Source organism: Dama dama, chromosome 8, assembly GCF_033118175.1.
Source record: "Dama dama isolate Ldn47 chromosome 8, ASM3311817v1, whole genome shotgun sequence".
NCBI classification, from domain to species: Eukaryota; Metazoa; Chordata; class Mammalia; order Artiodactyla; family Cervidae; genus Dama; species Dama dama.
Window position 1 is genome coordinate 45,097,207 of NC_083688.1, and position 21,670 is coordinate 45,118,876.

General features: G+C 44.4%; 1 protein-coding gene across 1 annotated transcript in view; it reads right to left on the reverse strand.

The window, feature by feature from the left end:
- Nucleotides 1–2,821: 2,821 nt before the first annotated feature.
- Nucleotides 2,822–21,670, reverse strand: part of LOC133060990 (aldehyde oxidase 1) — a 70,383-nt gene continuing 51,534 nt past the window's right edge. Inside the window, exons 27-35 of the mRNA XM_061149042.1 lie at nucleotides 15,844–15,939; nucleotides 13,851–13,979; nucleotides 13,083–13,157; nucleotides 11,476–11,528; nucleotides 8,326–8,440; nucleotides 7,506–7,571; nucleotides 5,120–5,308; nucleotides 4,459–4,626; nucleotides 2,822–3,573 (exon numbers count right to left, since the gene is read on the reverse strand). Coding sequence (XP_061005025.1) covers nucleotides 3,523–3,573; nucleotides 4,459–4,626; nucleotides 5,120–5,308; nucleotides 7,506–7,571; nucleotides 8,326–8,440; nucleotides 11,476–11,528; nucleotides 13,083–13,157; nucleotides 13,851–13,979; nucleotides 15,844–15,939 — 942 coding nt within the window. The 3' untranslated portion in view covers nucleotides 2,822–3,522. The remainder of the gene's footprint in view (nucleotides 3,574–4,458; nucleotides 4,627–5,119; nucleotides 5,309–7,505; nucleotides 7,572–8,325; nucleotides 8,441–11,475; nucleotides 11,529–13,082; nucleotides 13,158–13,850; nucleotides 13,980–15,843; nucleotides 15,940–21,670) is intronic.

Sequence of the window (21,670 nt, forward strand, 5' to 3'; positions counted from 1 at the left end):
CAGGGGTTTCTGGGAGACATGCTGATGCAACAGCAGTGGGTTAGGTGGTCTGGGTTCCCTGCAGCTGGCTTGTTCCTGCCGTTCCTGCTCGTGCTTGATTCTGGATGTACTACTCCCAGCTTCCCTGACGGCTTCTGGGCTTGCTGGATTGCATATGAACAAGATCATTAAGTTATGGGTGTGCATTTTAAAATTAGAGAAGCACTACTTAGTAGCAGACGGACAAAAGGACGGGTGATAGCACCTTCCAGGCGGAGGTCACAGACAGTCTCCCAAGTGCAAAAGAGAACAGGAGAGGCTCGTAGTAAAAGAGAGGAGTCACGAGATACTGCTGGAGGGATAGGCAGGGAACAACAGGTCCCCAACGGCAGGCTTGCCACCCTAGGGGTCTGGAGCAGTGGTGGGATCAGGTGGGGTGAAAAGGCAGCCATGGCAGAGTTTCAGGCAAGGATGTAACATGGTCATATTGTGTATATGTGTCTGTGTAGCCACACTTTTACATGCAACTTTGGACTTTGGCTTTAATCTGCAGAATGGTTTGGAAGGGAAGCAAAATGAATGCAGGGCAAAGCTGAGGAGAATACTGCAATAGTCAGCTTGAAAATGACGGTGACTTGGAACAACATAGTTGCCATGGGAATAAAGAGTGAGGGGAAGATGTAAGGTACTTCTCCCAGGTGGGCATGACAGGACTCTTGGGCGGAGGGAACAGAGCATCTTGCATCACCCCCAACCCCTACCCTGACCCCATCCCTGCCTCTGGCTTAGCATCTTGTGGATGGCTGCAATGAAGAGATCTGTTTGGGAACGATTCCGTTGGAGGTGATTGTGTGACTTGCAAATGGCAGGGACAGGCAGGTTGGGTTTTCAGAGCTGGACCCTGAGTGAGAGAGGCCACAGGTGTGAAGGCGCCAACAAGGAAGAGGGCATGAGAGACAGGGCTCCCTGGGGAATCCCAGTGTCTGTAGATGGGCTGGAGAAGGGGTTGGCGAAGGTACAACAGGAGAAGAGGAGAAAGCAGAAGAAAGAAAACTCGGGGAAGACTGAGAAGCCTTGAGAGTCATAAGAATGCACCCTCATACGATCTGTGTCATGATACTATCCAGGATGAGCCTTTAAATGTGTCAGTTTAGGTTACTTCTCTTCATTCAGATGAAAAGCCCACGTCCTCACAATGGTCTCCAGGCTCTGCATGTCTGCCCCTCCCCAGGCCTGTTCCAGGCTTGCAGGTGCCATGGTGGTCCACAGGTAGGCAGGCACCCTCCCCCTGCCACTCCCCATGGGGGTAGCACTGTGCCCACAAATGCTGACATTCGCTTCCTCCAGGTACCTGCTTGGCTCAGCCCCTTGCCATCCTCACCTCCGGATGCCTCCAGCTCAGTCTGCCCCAGGTCACCCTCACCACCCATCAGCCTTGACCTGCTCTACTTTCAATATGCCCTCCACACTCGTCTCCTTCGTTCACACGCCATAATTTAATTATATGCCTTGTTTTCTGTTTGTCTCCCTTGACTAGATTATAATCTTCACAAGGGCAAGGATCTTTGTTGACTACATTTACTGCTATGTTTTAGGTGACTAGAGCAGTGCCTGGCACATAGTTGGTGCTCCATGATGATTTGTGGTACAAATGAGGAAATCTGCTCTTTAAAGGGATGTAATGTAACTAAGTGTCACCACAGCAAGAAGGACCTCAGTCTTTAGTCTGAGGCCACTGAAGAAGCTTTGCCATCTTACCTGGCCCTGGGACAAGAGTCAAGAGTTGAGAGTGTGACGGGGAGAAGGTATTACACTCCAGCCTCTAGTCCATACGTCACTGCAGGTGCTTCTGTCTGCCATTAATGGAAATGGGGTTTTTCAATGATACTGTCTTGCTGCTGCTCAGCCTCTTTGAGATTTCCTGTCACTAAAGGCCATTGGGATAAATTTCTTGTGATTCTCACAACTTCTCCATCTTCTCCACATTTTTCTCTTTCCCTTCATATGTGCTTTTTTTTTTGTTTTGTTTTTGAGATGTAATTCACATACCATAAAATTCACTCTTTTAAAGTACATAATTCAGTGGCTTTTAGTAGATTCACAGGCTATACAACCATCATCACCAATTCCAGAACATTGTCATCAGCCAGAAAAGAAACCCTGTACCCATTAACCATCACTGCCCCATCCCCATTTCCCCTTAGGGCCTGGCAACTGCTAATCTATTTCTTGTCTCTATGAATTTGCCTATTCTGGACATTTCATATAGGTGGAACCATACAATATGTGACCTTTAGTGTCTGACTACTCTCGCTTAGATAATGTTTTCAAGGTTCATCTGTGTTGTAGCATGTATCAGAATTTCATTCTTTTGTATGGCTCAGTAATATCCCCTTGTGTGGATATTTTGCTTATCACATTTTGTTATCAGTTAATAGAGTTAGATTGTTTCCACTTTGATTATTATGAATAATGCTGTGAATATTTGTGCACAAGTTTTTTGTGAACATATGTTTTCAATTCTCCTGGGTATATACGTGGGAGTGGTCATACAACAACTACATGTTTAACTTTTTGAGGAAATGCCAAACTGTTTTCCAGAGGACCTGTGCCATTTTCATTTTTCCTGGCAATGGATAAGGGTTCCAGTTGCTTCACATCCTTGCCAACACAAACTATTATCCATCATGTCAGTTATAGCCATCCTAATGTGTATAAAATGATACCTCACTGTGATTTTTACTTCCTTTCTCTTCATGACTGATGAGTTTGAGCATCTTTTCATGTGCTTACTGGCCATTTAGATATCTTTAGAGAAATGTCTATTTAATTCCTTTGCTCGTTTAAAATTTGCATTATCTTTTTATTGTTGTGTTGCAAGTGTTTTGAAATACATTCTGATATTCTGCACACTAGATCTTTATCAAACATATAATTTGCAAGTATTTCCCCATATTCTGTGGTTTGTGTTTTCAATTTCTCACAGTATCTTCTGAAGCTCCAAAGCTTTTAGTTTTGATGAAGTTCAATTTATCTGTTTTTATTTTTGGTTCCACAGACTTCTTACATATAGTACCTACTTGCTATCCATTCTGACAGCAGATGGGGAAAAGCAAATGGGGACAAGAAAATGACAACTTTACATTTCACACTAATAAAATTACTTAGAAAATTGCCTTTTACTAGACAGTATAATCTCTGTTGGTGGATGCAAGGCAACTATGAATCACATACAAATCATCATCTTCCATTCTATTTAGCTGGATGGGTCTAAGTAAGGGACAGAATAATAAAGAATATCATTGTAGAGGAAATCAGTTAGCATTTATGCCATTTAAAATATGGTTTCTAAATTGTTTAAGCATATCTATCAGATTCTAACTAGAACATTTAAAATCAGCATCCTATAAAAGCAATACTCTGTGAAATGATTTCTGAACTGTGAAAATTTGTCTTTCAGACCCATCACCCTAGAGCACTGAGACTGGATGGATTGCTTTGTTGGAAGAATCACCCCATCTTCACCAGAGGTTTGTATTTGATTCATATGGGTACACTCCAAGGAACATAGGATCCAGGTTCATCTCTTGGAATCTGGAATAAAAAGAGAAATTTGGATGTTTGCAACTTGGAAGATGTTTACGACATGTGAAAAAGAGCAGACTTTTTTAAAAACAGGATAAAAACCACCCAGAGGGTGACCAGGACAAGGATAGAGCTGACCATGACTCATGAGAAGCATGGAGGAGCCCAGGAGAGGACCCAGGGTCGGGCTGGGCAGGGCAGCTGGGAGAGTCATCTCAGGCTTGAAGAGGGAACGAGGACAGGTGGGGTCAGCCTCTGCTTCTCCAGATGAAGAGGCGTTCCTGGGGCTTTGGAAGAGCTTTAAGGGGTACCGTGAAGAGCCATCACGAGAGGTTGTATAGAACGGGGCTCTCCCCTCAATATAAGGAATAACATGTTTATAGTCAGAGGGGTCACTCTGAATGGCATGACCTCCTCCCACAGTTAAAAATCCCATCACTGAAAATGTCCATGGAGAGCAGAGATGTTCGCTCGACCAGGGCGTTGCAGGAGGAATTCTTGCTACTGGGAGGAGGGAAAGGATCCGTCCCCCTCTGGGGTTCTGATCCGGAGCTGCACAGACTCCCATGGCTTGGGTAGAGGAAGTTAAGAATGTTGGGGTGGCCCATATTCTTGGCCTGGGTTTCTTGGGTTCAGAGCATAGTTCCTGAACTTCTGACTAATGTGTCCTGGGAAGAGAACAAAACTAAGGAGGAACATACAATTGCTGAATGAAGACTGAACTTTTCTTTTTAAATGATGTAGAAATGACCCCCCTGCAGGCAGGCTGCTGTCTCACTCAATTGTCTTCAGATTCCTGCCACCCTTCTTCCGTGGAAAACCACCATGGTGGGCTAGTGAAACTTAGCTACAAGGACAGGGGAAAAAATGCAGACTTGTTGGAGCAGAACGTACCATTTTTGTGAACTTGTCTTCACAGGCCATCCTAATCTTCTCTGGAGTCAGTGGACTGTTGAGCCTCAGTGGTCCAGGCAGGCCTCTCTCCCGTCGCGCTGCACTTATTGCATCGTGGATGGCGAAAAACACGGAGCACCCCAGGAATATCCCGGACTCTCCCAGACCCTGGCAGGGAAACAAGGCAACTAGATCATGACTCTCTCTCTGTGTATGTGTGTGTGTATGAATGTATGTATCTCATGTACATGCACATCTATGGATACATATGTGCATGTATGCATACATTAAATATTACATATGTAACTTTTTCCTTTAAAAAGCTAATTCACTCTTTTAGCCCAGTATTTCTATTCTGAGGATTCCGGCAGAAGGAAATGACCCCAAAGGGAGAGAGCAGATAGAGGCATGAGGCTGATTACTGGCATGAAGATGAAAAATCAGATGCAGCCTGATGATAATAGTAGTTTGTGTCCACAATCTGGAGTATTTTTTTTTTTAATTTACAATGTTTAATTACTTTAAAGTTAAAATATTTAATCGGGCTTTTCCGCCTATACTCCTGGAAGAAACACCCCAATCAACCAAGAGATTAATGTAGCCCCTCCCTCCCGGCACAGATATCACATAAACACACATTGATTCATGGAGCACAGCTTACCTTAGACGAATACAAGGTATTTGAGTTTTCAGAGGGAGGCAGAAAAGAAATGTGCAGCTCCGTGGGGATGTCACAGATGGCAGGGATTTTATACTGGTTCGGGCCCCGGGTGTACAGGACACCCTGAGGAGAATAATTCAGTTCCTCTATTGTATAAAGTCCCATGCCTTGGATAAATGCGCCTTCAATCTGAGGCAAAAAAGAAAAATTCCATATATGAGAAAATACAGCCAACAGCAGCATTTCAACTTCATGCTGTTTGCCTGAATTTTATAAATGTAGTTTAAGAGGGTCCTCTGCATATTTTGGAGCCTGTCTCTGAAAGTTTACTTACAAGTTCACTTTACAGCATGTCTGAACATCTCCCTGAGTGCTAAGTTCAGTCAAAGATGTGAATTTGAATCTCAGCCTGGCATTAAAGCTGCAGCTCCAGAAGAGCCCTCAGAGAGCCCATAGCCCAAACATCTTGATTTTTTTTTCTGCTTACGAGGCAGGTGAAACACTCTCTGACAGTTTGCCCATAGACCTCAGCACCTCATGGAAAGGTAGCTCCAGTGTTGGCAAAGAGAGGAGAGACTCTCAAGGCTCTGGGGCCCGGGCGGCTCACCCCCTACCCCTCGCTCAGCAGCGGGCTGGCCCCACATCTCTGGACTGTCTCCTCGATCGGAACAGGAAGGGTTTGAGCGGTGTGCTCCTTGAGCTTCCTTTTCAGCTTTAAAAGCCTCCAGTTCTTAGATGTCAGCACATGGATGAAATTACCATTCCATGCAGGCTTCTGATTTCTGGGTCTTCTCTTCCCTTCCTTCCTTCCTGCAGCCACATTTTCTCCATCCTCACTTCTGTCTACTAGCAGAGATGTTCTTCTCTACCACGATGTTAGAACAATCTTCCTAACACTCCAGACCGCTCCCCGGGCCAAGTCCCTTCCACCTGCTGAGTGAAATGCCTGTCTCGGGAGGTTTCTACCAACATGACCTTCTTTCACTCCCTACCTCCAGCCTCACATCCCTGTGACCCAGCTGACCACTGCCATCAGCTTATCCTCACTGCCAGCCCTGAAAACAAGGTGTGCGGAATCTCTGCTCTTTCTTTAGGTTAATTCGCTCCATTTCCCTCCCAGAACACCACTTCCTGCTCATTCTTTGCCCACTTTGACTCCTCCAATCCATAAGTTCTTCCCACTCTCCTGTCAAGGTCCTATTCAGAGGGTCCCTCAGACTACGTTCTCCATTGGAAACAAGAAGCTGAACGGCCCGCTGGTGCCAAGGCAGGTAGAGAAAGTGAGGGAAGCTTCCAGAGAGCGTGTGACTTTCTAAAGACGCAGCCAATAGATTTTTCCTCGTGGAAAGGTAGCTCCAGTGTTGGCAAATTTTCTGTGTATCCAAGAAATGCTAGACAGATGAAAATTCAGGTAAAACAGCTTGTGATTTTTCAATCTCATTAATTATTTCAAATTTAAATTATAAAATATCTGTGGGCAAAATAGGCTACCGTCAGCAGCTGTGCTATAACTATCTGATGTTTGTTATCTCAACCCTGAAGCCAGAGCCCACAACCTTCCCTGGACTCAGCACTAAGTCCTGGATTCTACTTCTGGCCAGCAGGCGTGGGCTTCATGCTGCTACCTCTAGGCTCAGGCCTGCTCTTTCAAGCTCCCCAGTCATAGACTGCACATTTCTTCAAAAACTACCTACAACACCTTTGTCCCCTTCCCTTTTTTAAACAATAAGAGGTTTGAGTTCTATGGCTGTCCTGAAAAGAGAGATTCTGACTAAAGGGAGAGAATAAGAAAATGATGGGTGGGCTTCCCTCGTGGCTCAGTTGGTAAAGAATCTGCCTGCAATGCAGGAGACTACCTGCAGTCCAGGAGACCCGGGTTCGATCCCTGGGTCAGGAAGATCCCCTGGAGCGGGAAATGCAACCCACCCCAGTATTCTTGCCTGGGAAATCCCACGGACAGACGAGGCTGGCGGGCTACCGTCCATGGGGTTGCAAAGAGTCAGACATGACTGAGTGATTCACACACACACACACACACACACACACACACATACACACACACACGCACAGAAGATGATGAACCGGGGACTTCTATGTTGGTCCAGTAGCTGAGACGCCACCCTCCCAATGCAGGGACCCAGGTTTGCTCCCTGGTCAGGGAACTAGATCCTGCATGCTGCAATGAAAGGTCCTACATGCTACAGCTAAGACCTGGCACAGCCAAACAATAAATATTAAAAAATAAACACACACAAAAATATTGAAAACAAACAAATATATATTTTTAAAAAAGAAGATGAATAAGCCAATGGAATGTTTTCCTGGCAGACCCCCCAACAGTGCTGACTTTTATAAACAAGCAGAGAGGCACATTAGTCCCACATACCTGGCCTACGTCAAGGGCTGGATTTATACTGTAGCCAACATCCATGACAATGTCTGTTCTGATGTTCTAGTAATTAAAAACAAGTAAAAATGTTTAGTTTGATGAAGACAACTTGGGAAGACAAAGTTGAGACACATTATATTTCAGGAGAAAGAAGCAACAAAGTTTATTATGTATAACGTCAAAGTTATATAAAGACTCATGCAGCTTAAGTAGTCTTTTTTTTTTTTTGCAAACAATAGGAGGGAAAAATATTTACTTGACTTTGATTCCAGCTGAAGGATGTAACGTATTCGGTTGAATCCACTACAACAAATAGAACACATGCCACAGAAAACAGGAAATGTTTATCGTCCTCCTGATCCTTGTGAAAAACTTCCTGGCCACCACCACACTCTGCCCTCAGAGTCCAGCTGGCTGGGTGAAAGTTTCTGAATCAAGAACTCAGGGTTCATCAGCAAAAACTGCCATTTTAGATTATGCATTTTTAGAGCAGAGGAGAGACTAAATCTAACATTACAACTTGGTAACCAAAAGTTCTCCGATAACCTACAGAGGAGGAAGAGGATAGCAGGCCCAGCCAGGCTGGCAGGGACACCTCTGCCCATTTAAGAGGGCAGGGACATAAAGAAGAGAGGCTGGCAGTTGCTTTCTAACCATTGCACCAAAGTGATTGCTGAGCTCCTATTTCCTTTGGTAATATAGAGAAACCATCCTTAGCCAATTACATGGTGCCTCTCTAGTGCTCAGACAGATGGAATATGTGGAAAATAAATGTATCTAGAGTTCAGCTTGAAGACATTCCCAAATTGGTACTGACCTTATGAGCACCTGTCAGGCAGTCTATCTCAACCTCGGAACAGGCAGCTCCATAAACGAAGTATTCGAAAGGGTGGCCTTCACCTGTCTCCCAGTTTATGTTCGACTCATAACCCCTGGAGGAAACAGAACTTTTGAGGAGTGTTGTTAAACGATCAAGTCCTTTCATTGTAGACCACAATAATGAAACAGACCCATGAGGAGCTGTGCCCAATTTGCACGCCCAGCAAAAAACGAGAGGAGTACACTTTTGATTCAGTGATGTGCAGCACATAATATAAGGAATAAAGCTGTGGAATGAATAAATATTTACTTCTTTCTTATTAAACTTGCTTTGTCTGATAAAAACAGTCTACCATTGACTCCCTAGGCTTGGAAGTTAACTGCTGACCATTTGGATATTCATCCTATTGTTCTTGGTTAATATGGGGTCATGTAATCATGTTGTAATCAGGCTTGGGGAATTCCAAATGGATTTTATACCAAACACTACATCAAAGGTGCACCCTTGCTGGTTTCTCTTTCTGGCCCCAGGATTCAGCCTTCTGTGGGTGGGGTCAGGCCCCCTAGCTCTCGTTCTTTGCCAGTACTCTGGTCTCTCCATCAGGCTCCAAGGACTGCTCTGTTCCTAACTCTTCTTTAAGGACACCAAATGAATGTCATGGCAGAAGAGAAGCATAGGCCAGCAGCTGACCAATACTTTCTACCCTTCTCCTCTCTTCCTAGCCTGGAGGGGCTTATCCCTGTCAGTGCCCTCAGACTCCCACAAGAACTGGCAAAGAGAGAAAATCAGGTGTGACTCTCTGTATCTCTCTGCTCCCTGATGGCTGTCACTCTCCATTAAAATAATTTGATAGGCTGCTTTCCAAAGTTTCTGAGTTCTAGTTGTTCCACATCTTGACAACAAACACATAGATACTGTTAAATTTCTTATTGTTTTTGCCAATCTAGACAATGGTATTTATCTTACTGTAGATTTAATTTGCATCCCTTTTCCTTCATTTCTTAAGTTAAGGAACACAGTGAGTTTTCAACACAACGTCAACCACTTCTTCCTTGGTAACCCCCAAGGAACTCTCTATTACTTCTCACTATGAAGAAAAAGAAATGCAAAAAAGCAAAATGGCTGTCTGAGGAGGCCTTACAAATAGCTATGTAAAGAAGAGAAGCAAAAAGCAAAGGAGAAAAAGAAAGATATATCCATTTGAAGGCAGAGTTCCAAAGAATAGCAAGGAGAGATAAGAGAGCCTTCCTCAGCGATCAATGCAAAGAATAGAGGAAAACAATAGAGTGGGAAAGACTAGAGATCTCTTCAAGAAAATCAGAGATACCAAGGGAACATTTCATGCAACGATGGGCTCAATAAAGGACAGAAATGGTATGGACCTAACAGAAGCAGAAGATACTAAGAAGAGGTGGTAAGAATACACAGAAGAACTGTACAAAAAAGATCCTCACAACCCAGATAATCATGAAGGTGTGATCACTCACACTCACCTCGAGCTGGATATCCTGGAATGTGAAGTCAAGTGGGCCTTAGGAAGCATTACTACAAACAAAGCTAGTGGAGGTAATGGAATTCCAGTTGAGCTATTCAAATCCTAAAAGATGATGTTGTGAAAGTGCTGCACTCAATATGCCAGCAAATTTGGAAAACTCAGCAATGGCCACAGGACTGGAATAGGTCAGTTTTCATTCCAATCCCAAAGAAAGGCAATGCCAAAGAACGCTCAAACTACCACACAATTGCACTCATCTCACACACTAGTAAAGTAATGCTCAAAATTCTCCAAGCCAGGCTTCAGCAATACATGAATCGTGAGCTTCCAGATGTTCAAGCTGGTTTTAGAAAAGGCAGAGGAGATCAAATTGCCAACATCTGCTGGATCATGGAAAAAGCAAGAGAGTTCCAGAAAAACATCTATTTCTGCTTTATTGACTATGCCAAAGCCTTTGGCTGTGTGGATCACAATAAACTGTGGAAAATTCTGAAAGAGATGGGCATACCAGACCACCTGACCTGCCTCTTGAGAAATCTGTATGCAGGTCAGGAAGCAACAGTTAGAACTGGACATGGAACAACAGACTGGTTCCAAATAGGAAAAGGAGTACATCAAGGCTGAATATTGTCAGCCTGCTTATTTAACTTATATGCAGAGTACATCATGAGAAATGCTGGGATGGAAAAAACACAAGCTGGAATCAAGATTGCCTGGAGAAACATCAATAACCTCAGATATGCAGATGACACCACCCTTATGGCAGACAGTGAAGAGGAACTAAAAAGCCTCTTGATGAAAAGTGAAAGAGGAGAGTGAAAAAGTTGGCTTAAAGCTCAACATTCAGAAAACTAAGATCATGGCATCTGATCCCATCACTTCATAGGAAATAGATGGGGAAACAGTGGCAACAGTGTCAGACTTTTTTTTTTGGGCTCCAAAACCACCACAGATGGTGACTGCAGCCATGAAATTAAAAGACGCTTACTCCTTGGAAGGAAAGTTATGACCAACCTAGGCAGCATATTAAAAAGCAGAGACATTACTTTGACAACAAAGGTCCATCTAGTTAAGGCTACGGTTTTTCCAGTGGTCATGTATGGATGTGAGAGTTGGACTGTGAAGAAAGCTGAGCACTGAAGAATTGATGCTTTTGAACTGTGGTGTTGGAGAAGACTCTTGAGAGTCCCTTGGACTGCAAGGAGATCCAACCAGTCCATCCTAAAGGAGATCAGTCCTGGGTGTTCATTGGAAGGACTGATGCTGAAGCTGAAACTCTAGTACTTTGGCCACCTCATGCGAAGGATTGACTCGTTGGAAAGACCCTGATGCTGGGAGGGTTTGGGGGCAGGAGGAGAAGGTGACAACAGAGGATCAGATGGCTGGATGGCATCACTAACTCGATGGGCATGAGTTTGAGTAAACTCTGGGAGTTGGTGATGGACAGGGAGGCCTGGCTGCTGAGATTCATGGGGCCACAAAGAGTCGGACATGACTGAGTGACTGAACTGAACTGAACTGAAATCTTCTTATGACAGTGGGTTAACAGAAGGTACAAAATCATTTTTTGCCAAAAGTACAAACAGAAATGAAACTCTCCTTCCAAATATCGGTGCTGTTTTCCATAGCATAGGATCAAAAGGACTATTTACCTGAAGTATCCAGTAGCTGAGAGACTAATGCTTTCATTAAAAGCAGCCTTCGCCTGGGAAGAAAGAGTACAATGTGATGCAATAAAGATGTTTAAAGTAAGCGTCACTCAAGACTCACACTTTAATTTTACTTTGTGTTAAATAAAGCGATCAGGAGAAAAAACATGGAAGGACCAACATTAATTTATTCCTTTCAGCATTTTCCACCTTCTATAGGTAATTTGTGGTTCAGTGCTTATAGGAACCGCATTTGTTCAATGCATATCACCATAATAAATGACTCTCATGGTATGTTACACTTATAGACTGGACTATAAGCTTGTGAAGAATTTCATCCAGTCACCTGGAAAGACTTAGTCTATTAACAGGGAACATTTTAGGACCAAAAGGTGGTCAGATGTTTAATTTTAATATCAAGTATCCATTTGGGCTTCCCTGGTGGCTCAGCTGGTAAAGAGTCTGCCTGCAATGCAGGAGACCTGGGTTCAGTCCTGGGTTGGGAAGATCCCCTGGAGAAGGAACAGTTACCCACTCGAGTATTCTGGCCTGCAGAATTCCATGGATGGTATAGTCCATGGGGTCTCAAAGAGTCAGAAACAACTGAGCGACTTTCACTTTCACTATCCATAGTAGACTTAGACATGGGTACAATCTTGCTAAATTGTACCATTTACACTAAAAGTTCTCCTGGTTCTGCAGCGTACACAGCTGACTAAGATACAAAATGATGCAATTTAGGTCCAAGTCTCCAAGCCTGAGAAAGAAAAAGGTGAGAAGTGTAACCATCACAGAAGAAAATGGGTTGGAGGAGGGTTGACTTGCTTGCACTCCATCTTTCTCAGACTCTCTCAGGCAGCACTGGGCAGAGGGCAGAAACAAAGATGCCCAGAAAGGACTGAGAGCTCTCATAAATATGAATTACAGAATGAGTCCAACTCTTTGGAATAGCAGGACCATTTCTAAGTAAGATTTCCCAATGTTATTTCTTCCAGACCAGTGCTTTAATGTGACTTAACATCCTAGAACTGTCGGTATGACAAATACCCTCAGTCTCCAGTGGGTATCCATTCCACACCATGGGGTACTTTAAAACCTGTTATTCTGAATAGTTTCCTAGTTGATTTTAGAATGTGTCTTCTTGTCCAACTAGATTGTAAGTAGATCAAAGGGAGCAGTTGACTATATACCCAAATGGCTTGGCTTTCTATTTCTAAATGAGTGCTTATATGACTTTTACTTTTACAGAGTGACTCTCATATTATCTTCCAATTTTAGGAACAGTAGAATCCCCAAAAAAGAGAAAAAACAGATTGACAGCTATTATCAAGAAAACACCTAGATTCCTTAGGAAGAAACATTAATTCTCGCTTAAAACAAGAGGAGCCTTCTTTTCTGTAACAGAGAATTGTCCCAGATGCAGGAGTTCTGCCTTCATCCTATGATAAGATTTCCACACTCTGAGAGCCAAAGGCAAAGGCCTCGGATCATAATGTAAGTGTAATACCTTTTAATGTGCCCTTTCCACTGATATTTGACTAACATATTTCTCTCTCACTCTCCTCTCTACTTTTTTTCCTAACATTATACACAGAAACAGTAATTCTTACCCAATCCTTCCAAGTGCCTCTGGGATTCTTGCTGATGATGGGTTCAAGGCGTTTTAGAAGAGTCTGACAAGCATCCTAGGGATTATTTTTCAGTTAAAATTATGATCATAAACACCAACTTCAAAACCACATGATAAGTGACCTTACATAGGCTTATTTAAGAGGCCCATGGACCATGGAGAAGAGACCAACCCTGTAAGGGGTGATGAGAAAAGTCTCATGGGGGTACGGGTGAAGCACAAGCTAGTCTTAAAGACAGACCACCTAGGATGGGGGCCTTGTACAGCCCTGTTGAGAGCTCAGAACTTAACAGAAAAACTGTTGGCAAACTACCGACCACCATTCGTTAAGCACAGCGTGGTCAGATTTATTTTGTGGGGAAGCTTTCTCTGGCTGCGGGAAGCGAGAGTGAAAGGCAGTGAAACTGGGGTGGACAGACAGAGCCTTGCAATGGGCTTGACAAGAGGCATGAGTCTGAACCAAAGCGGCCATGATACTGCTACCTGGAACCAGAAAGAGAGATTTCCAAGTAGAATGGATTAGGATGTGGGGATCCATGAGTTGTCAGGAGTGAGGGAGAAAGTGGGTGGCATCTTCCACTTGGGAGAGTGGCCAGTGCTGAACACTGATTGAGCCCCCAACCTGGGGGAGGCTCAGTTTTCCCCAAGAGAGTGTGGGAAGGAGACAAGAACTGGATGGATTCTCAACATCTCCTGAGCTCCAGCCTTGATGGATTCATGATTTAGACCCCACTGCAATGATTTTTACCTTTACAGCCAACCCGTTGAGATCTGCCACTACGGACCCTCCAGAGGCATTTGTATTAGGGACGGTTTCTGTGCTTGTTCCCCGGAGGTGGATATTGGACAGTGGCATCCTTAACTCACGACTCACCACCTGGATTTTGGAAGAGATCTTTCACTTTTCTTTGGTTAGGCATAGACCTGTGCATATACCCCATGGTAGCATGTACATGGACCCCTCCACACCCAGCAGAGACCACGAGTCCCTCCAGCCACAAGAAGTCCCTCTTGTCTAAAACCCTGCAGCTGGTCTGGCCCCTGCAGCCCTGAACACACTTTCTTCTTCTTTGACTTTCTTCTGTACCCAATAGAGGAGGTGAGCCCTCCAAAGTCAAGGCAGGAAGAAATGCTTTATAACTTCATCATCACAAAATCAACACCTTTGAGGCCTCTCCTACACCTCTGCACTCTGCACAGTTCTACCAAAGCTGACTTCATCAGAAAGGAGATGCTTTATCCAGATTTCTGGATGCTCCAGAAAGAGAAAGGACAATGGCCTTGTTAAAGCAACAGTGCCAACACGAGATCCCAGAAGTAAATGGTGCCAGCGCCATTGGCCAACACAAGGACTTAGCTGGCCGTTACGTTCTTCCTTTGTGTTTAGTGATGGAGCAAAAATCATACTACGAGTCTCAGCTGGTCCCAGCTTCTCTTTCCCGCCAGCAGTACGGCTCAGTAGAGTCTGCCCACAACTAGGGCAATGGCATAAGTATACAGAGCCCGCCCCGTCACTGGCTCTCAGAGGACTGTCTGCACAAAGTGTATAGGCTTAGAACAGACAGGTTTCTGGTGGCTCAGTAAGGAAAACACTGAAGTCTCACCTCAGAGAGGGAAAAAGCAATGACCAGACAATTCTCAAGCAAGTGAGAACATGAAAGAAAATATATAATCAGCACCCCTATAATCACAAAAGTGCAAATTAAAGCAATAATGAGGTAATTTCATCTATCACATTATCTCGGATTTTTTTTTTTTTTTAAACAATCTGTAACATAGAATGTTGGCTAGTGGTGTAATATGATGGATACTTGCTGGAAAACAATTTGGTAATAAATGCCAAATGATTTAAGACTTATTCTGTGACCCAGTAATTCCATTCCTGAGAACTTATTTTAAAAAACAGTCATTGATTTGATCACAGGCTTGTGGACAAAAGTATCCACTAGAGTGTTTAACAGTTGGAGATGGTTAAGTGAATTATACACACATCCACATGCAACATTAAAAATTATGATTGCAAAAAATTCTTAATGACAGGAGGGAATGCTTCTATATCAAGATAGGTGGAAAAAAACCAAGATACAAAATTATGCAAACAGAATGCTTGTGATTTTTTTGAAAAGGAAAAGTCAAAGTCATTGAAAAAGGAAAAAAGTCAAACTAGAAAACCCACAAAACAGTGATTACTGCTAAGTGGTAAAAGTGTGCAGGGTTTAAAAAAAAGTTTGCTTTTCAAATGTTTTATAATCTGTAATATAATGATTATCAAAATAGAAACAGCTAAAACTTATTCTAAAATAATTGAGCCAAGAGAAAAGTGATAATTTGGTTAGAAATATCAAATGTGTTTTATATCACCAGTTGTTCAGACTCCTACTATAAAAATGGCAAAAAATAATGCAATGCATCAGAATTTACACATCTTTTTATTTCTCAACAAAGGTTCAAAAAAAAAGAAACCCCAACACATTTGTTAATACATTCAAAGGAAAGCAGCAAGTGATCTACAGCGTTCTTTAGCAATAAGACAACCACAGGCTATTCTGCCACATTCTTTTAGGAGGGTTAGTTACAGAACTGGCTTGCTTACCCAGTTTCTGAGAAGAGCTTAGTAGTTGAAGCAGTCAAAGTTAAAGTCTCCTATCCTTTTTATTTTGGAACAGAAAATGTATACCGCTCATTCCTCCCTTATACACACAAGCACACATCCAGCTTCATCCAGTGACTTGCATTCTTACCTGAATCATTTTAGTGTGGACCCCCTGCCCTATTTCAATTCCACCGTGAGTCACCAGCACAGACCCATCCAGATAAACGTGAATCAGGGCAGCAGCCTAAGCAAAAAAAGAAAACAATTGCCATGATCTTTTTGATTGATACTATCATATATCTTATCAAATAGAAGATATTTTCCCTGGAAAGTAACCCCTCCTTTCCATCTCTGCCACAATACACATAGGCGCCTCCCCCATCGCCCTGAGCAGAGCCAGAGCAAGTGGTGCAGGGCAGGGCCGGCCTGCCGCTGGACGGCTGTGACTCTGGGGCAGGTTTATGCTGCTTACGCTACAATTTCCTCTGGAGGGCAACTGAGGCCCTGGTACCTTCCAAGATGCCCCTGACCCAGGGCGGGACAACAATCTAAGTTTAGGGGTTTTGAGGGAGAGGCCATCTGTTTTAAATGCAAAATCATATATAGATTGTTTGGGGGAGAAGGGAAAGACTTGTTTACGTGAACACATATCCCTACAGTTGTAGGTGTGTAATAGAGAAGCAAAAAAAAAAAAAAAAAAAAAATCCAAATAAGATGGGGCAGACAGATACTACTTTTTTTTGCTACAAAATGTGCTGAGCCTGCCTGCAATCATCTTGGCTCAGAATTACAGGGCTTTAGAGTTGGAAAAGAACTTGGAAGTAATATTACCTAACTGCAGAGCTGCCCACAGGGCTCCAGAAGGAAACAAACAGCTAACATAGAATAAAAGGCTGCTATGATCAGAACACCCAGGCTCTAAGCTAAGCATATTTTACAATCAATAGGAATGTGCCTTCTTGCCAAGTCTGCTTGTGCTACACTAGGGGCTATGGAGATGGCTTGGAAGACTGAGAAATCCCAAGAGACAGAAAAAATTGTCAAAGGCTTCTGTCTGAGTCTCCAGAGTAACAGCAATACTAACAGCCACCGGTCCTAGAGAAAATACTTCTTGTGGCTCTACCATGATTCAGGAGGCCTACAAGGCACACCTTGGAGCTGCTCCTTGGGTCAGCTGGGGGTTGGGGGGAGGTGTCACTGAAAGCTTCCAGCTGGATTTCTTAATATCTAAGCTTCTAAGCACAGTGGTATAATGACCTGGGATTTATAAAGGCAAGTCTTCAGAAAATTCTGGTAAACAAGCAAATTTCCATTCAATGAAGCTAAAATTTTACTAAACCTTGCATTACTCATGGGTGTGTGCTAATTTGCTTCAGTCATGTCCAACTCTTTGCGACCCCATGGACTGTAGCCCACCAGGCTCCTCTATTCATGGGGATTCTCCAGGCAAGAATACTGGAGTGGGTTGCCATGCCTTCTTCCAGGGGGTCTTCCTGACCCAAGGATTGAACCCGTGTCTCTTATGTCTCCTGCATTGGCAGGTGGGTCCTCTACCACTCTAAACAACCCTGGTCAAAAGTGAAAGTTGATGAATTGCGTGTCAATCACCGGATATGCCCAAGGAAAGGACTGCATTCCTAGGTGGCTTCTTTGCCCACCAGAAGGACTTTTATAGCCACCTGTGGGCCATGGGCTATCGGGAGAACTGCCTCTTCACTGGCATCTGAAGGTTCACACTACTCCAGTGAACAATGCTCAGAAGGCACCATCATTCCAAGTCGGGCAGTTTGACAGTGAACATGTGCTCTGTCCACCTGATCAGCAGGTGTCAACGAGGGATGTACACAGGAAATGGGGACACGGGAGCACTTTCTCTGAGGACAAAGGCACATACACTCCCCACCCCAGGGGGAAACTCAGAACCTTAGGAAAGGCATCGTTGTCATAATAATCATGGGAGGGCACAACAGAGCAGGTTTTACTGACTGTTGACGGGTCAGTCCTGGAAATACTGTCTTGTGCTCCTGGCCATTTATTCTCAAAACAATAAAGATAAGGAATGATATCCTCTACAGAGTGCCCAGGGCAGGCTTCCCTGGGGGGTTGAGCACCAGACGGCAAGGGTTGGCAGCTGCAGCAGCTGCTCCTGGACTCCACTCTGTGGCACTTCTCTGTACTCTGCTGGAATGTAAAACCCCCCTGGAAGGGAAGCCCAGTGTCCTAAGGCACCCATGCAGAGTAACATAGTACCTCCACTAAAGTTTGATGAATGAATTGGCAATGGTATAGCCATTCAAGCTGTTCCTCAAGCTTGTAAATTCTCTATTTGGCCCCCTTGGCTCTGCAAGCAATTCAGAAGTTGCTTGTGGGTGACATTTGTAGCTGGTACATGTGACTGAGCAACAACTACAGAGGACTCTGCATTTCTTCCCTGTGTGACCCCACGGGCAGGGCAGCCTTTCTCCCTGAGACGGCTGAGTAATTTGTCCCATGCACTGCTGCAGTCTTCTTGGGCCACTTAAAGTATCAAATTTGGTTCAGCTGAGCGGCACCACTGGCTGGTTCACTGTGAGTGCCACAAAGATAATTCCGCCAAGCTGCATCTATGAAATCAGCACAACTGGCGTGCGAGAACAGATGGCTCTCCAATCTCAGCTGGGAACCTAGTCTGTGAAATTTAAGCCATCCAGAAAGAGCTGCTCATGCTGGTGAGATGTGTACTCTGGTAATCCCACAGGTTCCCAAAGGGTCTCAGCCTTTCAAACGTTTGAGTTCCACCTCTGTGCCAGACGGGCTTCCCTGGTGGCTCAGTGGTAAAGTATCCCCCTGCAATGCAGGAGACCCGGGCTCGATCCCTGGATTGGGAAGATCCCCTGGAGGAGGGCATGGCAACCCACTCCAGTATTCTTGCCTGGAGAATGCCATGGACAGAGGATGCCATGGCGGGCTACAGTCCATGAGGTCACAGAGTCGGACACGACTGAGCGAACTAACAGTTCCATTTTTTTTTTCCAGGTGCCGTATATAGGCACTGGGAATACAGAGGTTCATTAGATACTGTGTGCGCGTCAGTGCCCCCATCTACGAAACAAATACATGTAGGTGAGGGGTGTTGGGTACCCTCAGCTGTCGGGAGCACAGTCCTGAAGTCAAGTCCTGGTTCTACCACTTGCTAGTTGGATGTCCTTGGGCAAGATGGTGAACCTCTGTGGGCTTCAGCTCTGCCTTCTATGAAAGAGAACCACACCAGTCAACAGAAAGGAGTCAGCGGTTAAGTGACGTGGGAAATTGCAAATCACTCCACCAAGGGCCGCATATACAGAAGGGGCTCTAGTTCCCTCCCCTGTTTGGTTTTCTTCAGAACAGAGGCTTTCGGTATATGGCTTCCAGGAAGAGCCTGTCTGATCCCAAACTCCTCAGTTCACCTCCGTGATTCAGCCCTGATTTAATGTCTTAAGCACATAAGCTGGTTTTCAGGGAAGGATGGGAGGGGATGGGGGAGGCTGCAGAGCTTCTCAGAAGCCTTTGAGGATGCAACTGTACTGCTGGCAGCTGTCTGATTTTTTCCCAACTGAGCTGAATCCCACTTCAGTTCCCATCAGAAGGTGCTATGGGAACGTGGATGGGGGCCGTGGCAGGGGGAGCTTGATGTAGCTGACCAAGCACAGCTTATGGGACCTCTGAGACCTGAGTTCTAGCCCAAATTCCACCTTTTTCACCAGGTGTGGGACTCTGGGTAAGTTATTGAAGCTCTTGGAGCCTCAGCTTCTCATCATTAAAGTAAAACTACAAATCTTATAGGTTGCCCTTAAGGCTGAATGAAATTAAAATCTAAAAACTTACAACATAGTAGGTGCTCAGTAATTATTGTTATTTTTTTAATCTATTTTTTTGAGAAATTTCTGATAAGGGAAATAAGACAGACCTAAACTATGGAGACCAGATATTAAGTAATGGCAATCAACATCACAGCTGATGGTGACTGCAGTCACGAAATTAAAAGACACTTGCTCCTTCGAAGGAAAGCTATGACAAATGTAGACAATGTATTAAAAAGCATAGACATCAATTTCCCTACAAGGGTCCATCTATCAAAGCTATAGTTTTTCCAGTAGTCATGTACAGATGTGAGAGTTGGAACATAGGAAGGTTGGGTGCCAAAGAATTGGTGCTTTCAAACTGTGGTGGTGGAGAAGACTCGAGAGTCCCTTGGAAAACAAGGAGATCAAACCAGTCAATCCTAAAGGAAATCAACCCTGAATATTCATTGAAAGGACTGATACTGAAGCTGAAGCTTCAATATTTTGGCCACCTGATGGAAACAGCAAGAGAGTTCCAGAAAAACATCTATTTATGCTTTACTGACTATGCCAAAGCCTTCGACTGTGTGGATCACAATAAACTGTGGAAAATTCTGAAAGAGATGGGAATAACAGACCACCTGACCTGCCTCTTGAGAAACCTGTATGCAGGTCAGGAAGCAACAGTTAGAACTGGACATGGAACAACAGACTGGTTCCAAATAGGAAAAGGAGTACGTCAAGGCTGTATATTGTCACCCTGCTTATTTAACTTCTATGCAGAGTACATCATGAGAAACGCTGGGCTGGAAGAAGCACAAGCTGGAATCAAGATTGCTGGGAGAAATATCAATAACCTCAGATATGCAGATGACACCATCCTTATGGCAGAGAGTGAAGAGGAACTAAAAAGCCTCTTGATGAAAGTGAAAGAGGAGAATGAAAAAGTTGGCTTAAAGCTTAACGTTCAGAAAACTTAGATCATGGCATGTGGTCCCATCACTTCATGGGAAATAGATGGGGAAACAGTGGTAACAGTGGCTGACTTTATTTTTCTGGGCTCCAAAATCACTGTGGATGGTGACTGCAGCCATGAAATTAAAAGACGCTTACTCCTTGGAAGGAAAGTTATGACCAACCTAGATAGCATATTAAAAAGCAGAGACATTACTTTGCCAACAAAGGTCCATCTAGTCAAGGCTATGGTTTTTCCAGTGGTCATGTATGGATGTGAGAGTTGGACTGTGAAGAAAGCTGAGCACTGAAGAATTGATGCTTTTGAACTGTGGTGTTGGAGAAGACTCTTGAGAGTCCCTTGGACTGCAAGGAGATCCAACCAGTCCATCCTAAAGGAGATCAGTCCTAGGTGTTCATTGGAAGGACTGATGCTGAAGCTGAAACTCCAATACTTTGGCCACCTCACGTGAAGAACTGACTCATTGGAAAAGACCCTGATGCTGGGAGGGATTGGGGGCAGGAGGAGAAGGGGACGACAGAGGATGAGATGGTTGGATGGCATCACTGACTCAATGGGCATGAGTTTGAGTAAACTCCGGGAGTTGGTGATGGACAGGGAGGCCTGGCGTGCTGCGATTCATGGAGTCGCAAAGAGTTGGACATGACTGAGCGACCGAACTGAACTGAACTGAACTGATGGAAAGTGTTGACTCACTGGAAAAGACCCTGATGCTGGGAAAGATTGAGGGCAAGAGGAGAAGGTGGCGACAGAGGATGAGAATGGTTGGATGGCATCACCATCATCAATGGACATGAACTTGAACAAACTCCAGGAGATAGGGAGTTTGCTCGAACAGGGAAGCCTGGTGTGCTGCAGTCCACAGGGTCGCAAAGAGTCAGACGTGACTTGGCGACTGAGCACCACCAAAAAGGGGAGGGGCACTGAGTGCCCTGCAGTTTCCTGTTTTTACTTCACTTCCTGTTCCTACCTCACAGAATCAGAGTGGCTGAAGAGGAGTCTTAGGGGTCACTGGTGTCCGACTCTTTGTGACCCCATGGACTCTAGCTCACCAGGCTCCTCTGTCCATGGGATTCTTCAGGCAAGAGTACTGGAGTGGGTTGCTGTGCCCTTCTTCAGGGGATCTTCCTGACTCAGGGATCAAACCGGAGCCTCCTGCAGCTCCTCCACTGGCAGGTGGATTCTTTACCACTAGTGCC